The sequence below is a fragment of the Ursus americanus genome, chromosome 2 (genome assembly GCF_024610735.1).
Source record: "Ursus americanus isolate L20-20 chromosome 2, mUrsAme1.1.p, whole genome shotgun sequence".
Taxonomy (NCBI): Eukaryota; Metazoa; Chordata; class Mammalia; order Carnivora; family Ursidae; genus Ursus; species Ursus americanus.
The window spans coordinates 52,888,144-52,898,907 of record NC_142128.1 but is presented as its reverse complement, the minus strand read 5'-3'; the positions used below and the strand labels follow the sequence as shown (position 1 = coordinate 52,898,907).

Below are 10,764 nucleotides of genomic sequence, written 5' to 3'. Positions count from 1 at the left end.
ATAAAAATACCAATATTTCTCCAAATAAAAAGGCAATCCTGAATTTTGGGATTGCTGCTAAAAATCCGATAGCAAATAAACAGACCCCTTAGGCTTACCGAAGCTGTCACCTGCACAAAACCACCCTCTGCAAAACCAAACTCTCAGGGCAGCAAAAACTGCCTCAGACTTGACCCAGAGGCGGGACCGCACCAGCCCTACCGCGCACGCGCGTCTCCACGCGCGCCCCCTGCGTGCCGACGTGCGCGGGCCCGCGAGGCGGCGGAGGGGCGGGGCCCACGAAACTCGTCGGGCGGCAGCGATGGCGGCTGCGTCGGGTTCAGTTCGTTTGCAGCGTTGTATGGTGTCGCCGGCTGGGAGGCACAGCGCCTCTCTGATCTTCTTGCACGGCTCAGGTGGATTACGGTTTTACGTCCTAGTTTTCTGCTTGGGAATCGTCCTCCCCTCGCGTCCCTTAGAGTTGCCCTAGTGGAGGAGTCGCTGGGCCCCGATAGAACGCGGTGGACTCGGAGAGGGCGACCCTTCCCTTGCTAACCCCGCGGCTGTGGACACACGGCCTTCCACACCGTGTATTTCCATTTTCGATCTTGCGGTCATTGGCCCATCTCCCCCGCTGATGGCCCTTGTGTCCCATCACTGGGCCATCCTTCCATCCACAACATTGTCTCTGTTGCAGCCCTTGCTATCACCCCCACCCCCTCATTGTTCTCCCTCAAGTTTAAACAGAGCAAGTTAGTAAGGTAAGTTTTCTGCTGGAGACAAATTATTTAGTACTTTCCAGGGTCACCTATTAGTGATTCGGGTTTTCAACCGCCTTGAATTATTTGCCATTTTCTTTTTCCAGTTTCTCGTACTACTGTAGACAATTGAGACAGTAAACTTAGTATTTATTGAGTAGGTCCTTTCTGTGAGGCACTGTGCCAGGGCTGGAGTACTTTCTCCCTTTCCTCTCTTTCCTGCTACTCCTCCCTTCGTTTTCCTCTTTCCCCTTGTCCTTAATCCCCTGCGATACAGCATAGAGTCCACTCTTAGTCCCACAGGCAGTTACTCTCCTTCCACTGCCCGCCCTTAGTGGCGTGTGTGCTTAATTCTGTATACCGTTTCTTACACTCATCTGTAATTACTTAAGCCTGACTTTCCCACTTCACTTTCCCTTCCTCAAGACTAAGGACCCTTGTTTTAATCTTTGTATCCCTAGTGCTTGCCTACGGTAAGTTCTTGGGAAATATTTTTTAAAGAAATGAGATGCAGCCGGTGTCCTCAGGGCGCCTACCTAAAGTTAAAAACAAAAACAATTCAATTAGTTTGAGTCAGCAGTGGATGGGAGATCACAAGATGGTACATGATTTACTGCCAAGAGAACTGTAAGGAAAAAACTGTGGTTAGGCATATTAAGGCATTTGGAAGATGAAGAGCTTGTCAGATTTTACCGATTTGACCAAGAACGTGGGCTTTGAGCTGAGACTTTTGTAGGCTTAAAGAGGATGGTGGTTAGATAGTGGAGGGGATTGGAAAGGTACAAGGTGGAGACCTGGAAATGGCTAGTTGTGGAAAGTATTCTCATTTTAAAAATGAGTCCTGATAAGCTGAACAGCTTGCCCAAGATCACTTGGCTGTTACTGTGAGTGGTAGTGGAATTAGAATTTGCACCCAATTCGCTCTGACTTCAGAAGGGGTAAGGTGGAAAAACTCTGAGCTAGGCTGTATCATTTTGGAAATAGGGAAGAAACGGGCCAAAGATGTTTAAAGGGAAAGACTTGGATGATGAAATATATTTTAGAAGGTGAAGTGAGGTGTCTAAGGGGACACCTGTGCTTTACAATTAAGAGACTGTTCTGTACTATTTGGAGTTCCAACGGTGTTCATTTGTAAGCATCCAGAAATTTCCCAGTATTGTAGTCTTTGTAATAAATAAGTTAATTATTTCATAATATCTTTAGGAAATACTCCTTTAGGAAAAAGACCTTTCTTTTTTCCACAGGTCACTTTGCTTAAAGTACCATCCTTACTCGTTTCAATTTCAAATTATTGACATTTTTCTAAGTTGTAAACCCAGACTTATACAATATAACAATATGTTTTTTTCCCTTCGTACTTTGGAACAAAGAATTTATCCAAAGAATGCTGCTAATTATGCAAATGAAATGCAGTTCCCATATAGTTAGAGCTCCATTGTAGTAAATTAAAACCGTCACTGGAAGTATGATTTGACATTAGACTTTCCTGTATGTGGTTATGTTATAGATGTTTGGGTTCTGGTTAATCCAAATACAGGCAAACCAATTTTAACAGTTTTACCATGCTCTTAGAATAAAGTACTGGCTTTTTAAAAAGTGGGCCTTGTGAATGGATGAATGGATGTTACTTTGTAGCATTAGGTTTTGCTTTTCAAGGTTGAAAACGTGTATTTACAAGCAGTTTTTTTTTTTTTTTTTTTTAAATCTTAAAAGGCTGAAGTTCTCTTCTAGGATATGGCAGCCATAGAAGAACATACAGAAATGTAATTTATAGCCAACTTAATTTGAGCCTTTCCTACTGCTAGAAGTACCTTCTTTCAGGATGATAAAAACAAATAATAGTTTAATTAGCTTTGTTCAGCTTCCCAGCTTAGATTAATTCACTCTGTTGTTGCTCCTTTAGAACACTATGGTTCTTCTTTTAATGGTATTCATATTTGTAATTACCAGATCTAATGTCTGTATTCCACACCACGCTGTAAGGTTCACATAGACCCAAATCATGCATATCTTGCTTTCTCCTTATGGAGTAAGTCTCAGCAAACGGAATTGGCTCTTACTGCAGTTACTACTAACCTCTGTTGCTAAATGTGGGGAACATTTTTCAGTCATTATCTTATTTGAACTGTTCCCAACATTCAGTGTTCTCAAAACAGTTTCTTGCTTCTGCCTGTTTACTGCTTTTAATTGATTTTGCAAACTCATCCTGTTCTATCCGTCCAGTAATGTTGTAGCTCCTCAGAATTTGGTCCTCTGACCTTTTTTCATTTTGCATTTTTCTCTCCAGGCTAATGGGCATAATGCCAAGACTCTTTTACTCTATATGGTGACATAAATTTGTGTCTCTATTTTATTTTTCCTTTGAGCTCTGGATATGTTTATACAACTGCCTAATAATCATTCATTTATTAATCCATTCATTCAAGAAATATTTATTATATGGCCACTGTGCAAGGCACTGTCCTAGGCTCCAAGCATATATTAATGAACAAAACAAACAAAAATCCCTGCTCTTGTGGAACTTACATTCCAGTGGAGGAAATATTATATAGTGAATAGTAATAAGTTCTATGGAAAAAAGAAAGCAAGACAAGGAGGATAGGAGGTGTCGGGGTGATAGTTTTAGATGAGGTGGTCAGAGTACGCCTCACTATGAAGGTGGCACTTCAGCAGCTAGACTTGAGTGAGTGAATCATGTGGATGTTGGGGTAGACTGTTGCGGGCAAGGAAGAAACCAGGACAGAGGCCCTGAGGTAGGTTCCCTGACATTCATGGAAGAGCAGTCCATGTGTGCCCGGAGGGAGAGGAGTAGGCCAAGATATCCAAAGGATACTGGCGCAGGTGGTGTGAGACAGGGGTCAGCAAACTTTCTGTAAAGGGTCAGATAGCAACCATTTCAGGTTTTATGAGACAGATATGGTTTCTTTGACATTTTTCTTTTCTACCTCCCTTCCCTTTTCTCCCTTTTCTTTATGTTTTTAGCAACTCTTTAAAAATGTGAAAACCATTCATAGCTTACGGCTTTTGTCTTCCAGTTGGCTATAGTTTGCTCAACCCCAGTAGAGGACCTTGTAGGCAGTATAGGGAGTATAGACCTGCTGATTCATTGGTTTCCTGTCTTAGCATGTAGTTCACTCAGTTATCCTGGCCAGAAACCTCACCGTCATCCTTGAAAGCCTCCACCATTGACCCCTCATGACTAATCTATTACCAGTCCCTATTTATTTTATCTCCTAAGTATCCTTGTACCTATTGCTGTGCATTCTGTTGCTAGACCCCTAATTTAAGCATCTGTCTACTGTCCAGGTTGATCTCCCCACACCTACTTTTTGTCCCTCCTTTCTGTCTTCACACAGCTGCCAGAGTGACTCTTAGAAGATGGCCACCTTTCTGCCAAAAAGTAGCTCCATGCTCTTAGGATTTTTCACATCCCCACAGTTTCTCTAGGCTCATCTTGTGCTCACTGCTTTTTCCCTCATTCTTAGATGTCCTCCTCCTCCTTCCTGTAAAGGATCTTAGCGTTTGACGTATTCTGTCCGAGATGCTCTTTCCTCGTGCACTTCACTTTTCACCGTCCTGTAGATCTGAAAACTGTGTCAGTTTGTGTCATTTGTGATCTAGGTATTAAATGAACAAGTAACTCAGCAGATAAAATACAAAATGAACTTTGCTTTGCAGAGCTTATATTCTAGTAATGTTACCCCGAACTCCTTTGCTGGGTCAGTTTTGAATATAATAAGCCCTGGTAGCACCAAGTGTCTTTGCAGTGGTTACATTTGTCTTTCATGTTTATGTATGATTGTTTGATGCAGGTCTGTTTCTCACAATAAACTGTATCCTCAGCGAGAGAGGGGACTCTCTTCATCTTGCCATCACTGTCTCTCTAGCAGTGAGCACAGTGGCTGACACAGTAATAGGTATTCAGTAGATATATTTTGAGTTGATGTCTTAATGAGCTGATTTTAAAAATTAAGAGTTGTTACCTTTAAAGTTAACTCTTCAGGACTACATAACATGGACCTATATTTCCTTCCATTTTTCAATGAAAATATCCATACATTAATTCTTGCATGGATTTTGGTTATTTTTCAGCCTTGGGATCTGTAATCATCATGTAAACCTGTTATTAAAATTAAATTAAGATTTCTTCAAGTTAAAAATAAAGTATGCTAAATACCCCTTTTGAAAGATCTTGTTGTTTTTTCTTTTTTTTAAAGATTTTATTTATTTATTCGACAGAGATAGAGACAGCCAGCGAGAGAGGGAACACAGGCAGGGGGAGTGGGAGAGGAAGAAGCAGGCTCATAGCAGAGGAGCCTGATGTGGGGCTCGATCCCATAACGCTGGGATCACGCCCTGAGCCGAAGGCAGACGCTCAACCGCTGTGCCACCCACGCGCCCCGAAAGATCTTGTTATTTTAACCACGAAAATTGTTTTAGACTGTTCCAGCTACAAAAGTTTATATTCGCTTCAGAAATTTACTATTTTTAAGAGTAAGATAAGAAATGACTGTTTAAAATCAGATACAGAAAGAATTCTTTTTAGAAAAGATAATTTACTTCATGTATTTGTGCCTGTTATACCCTTTAAACAAACAAGGAAACTTAAACGAGGTCTTGAAAGTGGTCAGTGGTGAAGTTAGGAATAAAACTATGTAAATTATTTTTAGTTATTGATGCCTGATCAGTTAATTCATGTTGATAAATTGGTTTCTGTGCAGTTATTTTTATATATGGAGATCTTTTTTTTGTATTCCTTATTCCAGCCCCTGTGTGATAGGAAAGTTATAGACTGCTTTTAAATACACTGTGTTGTCAGAATGTTTTATCTTAAACTACATTTTGTGATCCATCAGGTGATTCTGGACAAGGATTGAGAACATGGATCAAGCAGGTTTTAAATCAAGAGTTAACATTCCAACACATAAAAATTATTTATCCAACAGCTCCTCCCAGGTATGTAGTAATTTATCTCACTGCTCAGTATAACTGTGGCATAAAATGTATATAAATAGATGTACCAGCTAAATGTTCTTTAAATTCTGTATTTAAAATATTTTGAATTGGGGTACCTTTTGTTCTAGAACTTCTCCCCCCCCCCCCCCCCCCAGTTCCACGTTTGGGCCAAGTTTTGCGAGGCGAGTAATTTCTTCCCTCTTTGTAAAGCGTTCCCTGAGGCTCTTAAACTTTGTCCTAAGCACAGCCTACAGAACTCGGCTTCCTCTGGCCATGCAGATGACTCATCTTTCAGATTCTCTTTTTCCCTTCATTTACCCCAAAAAGAAACTAATAGCTCCCAACAAGTATAAGCTTTCTAATAATTTAGTTATGCCAGAGTTCATAATCTCTGGGAAAGGGTTTTGTGGCATTCTTTCTAGACTTAAAAAGATTTTAAAACAATGTTAAGCTTTTTGAATCAGTAAACCATAATAGGAATATGGAATTGACTACTTAATAAACTTTGTTTAACAAAATACACAGTCATGAAATTGGTATAGTTTTGAAGTCATAGCGCTTCTCATAATTATTAAGTTAGCATCTGCATAGGCTTTTATCCTGAGCACATGCTTTAAGCTGGGGTTTGCAAATACTTTTTTGGGTAACCAAAATTATGTGCTGAGCTGTGCATCCTACTCTGATTTCCTACTATCTGTTCTTGATTTATTCTTATTAATTATACTGTGTGCTTATGCAAAGGCATTTTCTTTTTATTTTTCTATTAACTTAATGTTAAGGAGAATCAGAACCAGAACTTCAAGGACCTTTTTATGTGCAATTAAGAATTTACCTATCTCAGTTGATAGAATTGAAAGAGGTAGAACAATAAAATGATAGTTTTGTTGTAAAATTTAAGATTCAAAAAAGTTATTTTAATATAATTTTAAAGGAGTTAATAGTTCGATAGTGCAAATAAAAGACCTACTGACCTAGGGGTTATTTTTGTGTTGTAAGTTGAATGTCTTTGAAATGTCGAAAGAGCTTGTCATTTGCTATTGGTTTTTAGGGTAAGTGAAGTTTGGAAGGAGAAAAGACAGTGGTATTCGTATGGAGATGGGAAAGATAAGTTCATTTCAGCCTAAATATACATGTAATTGTCTGACTAAATTGAACGGAAGATCATTGGAAACAGATTCTAGAGTTAATGCTTTCAACTTACGAATTTTATATCATCACCAATTTTGATATGTGTTCCAGACCAGTGGACCTCAAACTTTAGGCCCAAAATATTTCTGAGAATCTAAAAATCTCCATGTGCACTCAGTATTGTTTGTGGGTGCTGTTATGTGTAAGTAAAATATAAAATCACCGAAATATTTCACTGAATTCATGGTAACTTTTTGGTATTATATATTTTCATAGTCAATACTTATTTGAATAGACCATCAAACATTTTAGACCATGCTTACCAATGAAATGTAATATGAGCTATGTATGTAAAGTTAAGTGTTCTGGCACTACATTAAAAAGAGGAAAAATAAACAAGTAAATTATTTTTAATAACATATTTTATTTAACCCCTTATATCTAAAATATTATCATTTCAACATGTAATCAATATAAAATTATTAAAGTGATAATTTACATTCTTTTATTCATTCTAAATCTTTGAAATCTGGTATATATTTTACATGTGCAGCACATCTCCATTTGGATGCTGATCGATCAATTAAATTTATATTAAATAAATAATTATTTACTCAAAGAAAACTAAAACATTAATTTGAAAAGATGGATGGGCTCCTGTGTTTATTATTGCAGGATTATTTACAATAGCCAAGATGTGGAAGCAGCCCAAGTGCCATCAGTAAATGAGCAGATAAAGATGTGGCGCGTGTATGTGTGCACACCCACACACGCTGGAATATTACTCAGCCATAAAAAAGAATGAGATCTTGCCATTTGCAACAAGATGGATGGACCTAGAGGTATTATGCTAAGTGAAATAAGTCAAAGAAAGACAAATACCACATGATCTCACTTATATGTGGAATATGAAAAACCAACGAACATAGAAACAAACGAAAAAACAGATTCTTAAATACAGAGAACAAAGTTTTGGGTTGCCAGAGGGGAGTTGGGTGGGGAATAGGTGAAGCAGATAAATGGGATTAAGAGGTACAAATTTCCGGTTGTCAAATAGGTCACAGAGATGAAGAACACAGCATAGGGAATAGAGTCAATAATGTAATAACATTTGACAGAGGGTGACTACATTTATCGTGGTGAGCACTGAGTTGTTGAAGCATGTTATATACCTGAATCTAATATAACACTGTATGTTACTTATATTTCAGTAAAAAAAAATCACATTAAAGTAAAAGTTCAGTAGCTGGTTAAACTAGGTACATTTTTAAATGCTCTATAGCTCTGTGTGGCTTGGAGTTACCATTTTGGGCTGTGTAATTTTAGACATTTAAAAGGAGGTCCCATACGTTTATAGTATGTTAGGGGTGACTATCCTAGATCAAACCATCATTTTTACTTAAATTTCTCATGGGTTCTAGTGCTTGAACTGGTACGGTTTTTTGTTTGTTTGTTTGTTTGTTTTGAAATGATGAGATGATTTAAATTGTTAGTTCTCAAGCAAGGATGATTCTCCCTCAGAGGACATTTACAATGTTGGGAGACGTTTTTGGTTGTCACAACGGGCAGGACAGGCAACGTAAGAGGCTCAAGCATCTACCGGGTAGAAGCCTGGGAGGCTGCTGACCATCCTGCGCTGCGCGGGACAGCCCCCACGGCAGACCGTTATCCAGCCCCAAATCGCGGTGGTGCCTAGGCTGAGACACCCCGCTTGAAATTACACCTCTGTCCCTCACGTACTAAATGGTTAGTATCTTGGTTCTCCATTAGGGGAAAAAATGTTGCAGTGTGGTCAGCTGTTTATATTTTAGAAAAACAAATATCTGAGGTAATTAAAGTGTGAATGGCATCATTGTCTTTGAATCAATATGAAAAGAAGTTGAGATTGCACCTAAGAACAGGTCTTTATGTACTAGGCTTTCTTTATTTTTAGATTTAATTACTCTAGGTCAGAAGCATTAAATACAAAATTCCACTTTCCTTCAGAATTTACTCTTGAGAGCATGGGATTGTGAAGCGTTGCTTCCCTGTCCTCACTGATTCTAAGATTCCTAAGATGAAGAAATAAAAACCTCACAATTGAGTAAACTTTGCAGTTTCCCATTCAGGAACTCGGGAGCCTTTCAAAAATTTTCAGAAAGAAATGTATAAGATATGTTTTTACTATAAGTAAGATCTACATCGTGGGATATTACATCTCAGACCTCTATCCTTGATTAGAGGCATCAAATAAGAGTGAAATGAAACACATGTGATTAAGGATACTAATGCCAGTTAATTTGCTATCGATATACAAATCAACTAAGTTTGTAAAATGTTTATTGCTCTCAAACGTAAATACCAGACCCCTCAACTGACTAGCAAACTTATTTTGTGTCAGATATTCAGCAAGTTGTACATTCTGTAGCTCTGCTGTATTTCATTGGTCCTTTTGCACATTGGAAATCAAATGTTACTGATCAAGGATTACCAATGGTCCAGACTTTTTGATTTTATGATCTTCTAAATGTCAGAAGGGATCTTATAACAGGCAAGTATAACAAGCAAGAACTGGTTCAGTGTTTTATTATATTAGAAAATCTATTTCAACATTACTGTGAAATCATTTTTCTTTTGTTCTATGACTAGTGCAGAAATCAGCAAGTCTTACTCCCAGATGTCTCAGACTCTCAGAGCAATTAGAAAGTGTATTTAATATGTAATTTAAAATTACAAGATCTGAACTATTTTCATTTTCTATGAACCACATCTCTATTGACTTGAGGATTTTTCAATCTTAGTTCATCTTACATCTCATTGTAGTTTTGGTATATGCTATTTCCTTTCTGTTTTAATTTCTTTCCAGATTATTTTTACTTAAGTACATGGGCATTAAAGGCATTGAATTGAAGTAGTTAAGACACTAGATAGTGTTTACGATTCAATAATATTTTTATTCTCTTGTCCTGTTGAAATTAGTGATGATGGTTCCTTAGTTTCATGGTGAATTAAATATAATACATTTTAAGGGTTTTCATATTTTTAGACCTAATTTTCTGTCCCACAAATTACCGTTTTTTAGTTTTTTCCGATTAAATTTTGTTTGGTAGTTATGTATTATGACTCCTGTTCACAATCTGGCCGCTTTTCCATATGCCTTTTCCAGACTATTCAATCAGTCCAGCCCTAATGCCCTCAGATTTTAGAACTATTAGTGGTGATTTTATATAAATATAGTTAATAAAAATTTGTCCTAGAGGAACAGCATCTTGGAAACCTTTTGCATTTTCCTAACTAAAAGTAAAAACTCGAGTAAACCACAAGTATCGTAAAAAGTAGACGGCCACTGTTAAGACTATCATCCTATCTTTAATATCTTTAATGTCTTATTTGTTTATTTAGTTTTGTAAATGTGAGTTCATTCTAAACATACAATTATAAATTATGCCTTTTTTCACTTAATACTGTATTTGTTCATTTCTTCCTGTAACGATTTCTCATTGAAATATAGAAAACTGTTTTAATAGCGTAGAATATTCTTAAAAATTTATTCTGTTGTAGACTATTTTAGTTCTTATCCTCAGTTTATCACTATGTATATCTATTTATCCTATTTCTGATTTTCCCTTAGGAAAAATTCCTAGGAAGTACTCAGAGGCCTTACATTCAGCTTTTTGTTTAGGGGATTAACTTTTCTAAAGAATGGACAGTTTGCATTATTACCAGCAGTGTATCAGGATACCCATTTCACTAAATACTTACTAACATTAATTTATTTTAAAAACGGTTTCTAATTTTATTACTAAGGCTCCCTAAGGGTTATCAGTTATCAGATAAACAATGCTTTCAATATCACTAATTCAGCTTAGCAGTTTACTAATCTAACATGTTTAGATAAAAAGATAGATAGATGATTTTTTTTCCTTATACACTCAAAATTCTTTAAATATTTTTTTCTTGGTCA

General features: G+C 37.3%; 1 protein-coding gene across 8 annotated transcripts in view; it reads left to right on the top strand.

Moving 5' to 3' along the window:
• The first annotated feature begins 241 nt into the window (after window positions 1-241).
• LYPLAL1 (lysophospholipase like 1) overlaps window positions 242-10,764 on the top strand; it is a 92,088-nt gene continuing 81,565 nt past the window's right edge. For all 8 annotated transcript variants that reach the window (XR_006781822.2, XR_006781821.2, XR_015721933.1 and 5 more), the window contains exons 1-2: window positions 242-395; window positions 5,594-5,693. Coding sequence is in view for 5 of the 8 variants with exons in the window: in XM_045809624.2 (XP_045665580.1) it covers window positions 302-395; window positions 5,594-5,693 (194 nt within the window). In the remaining 3 variants the exon portion in view is untranslated. The remainder of the gene's footprint in view (window positions 396-5,593; window positions 5,694-10,764) is intronic.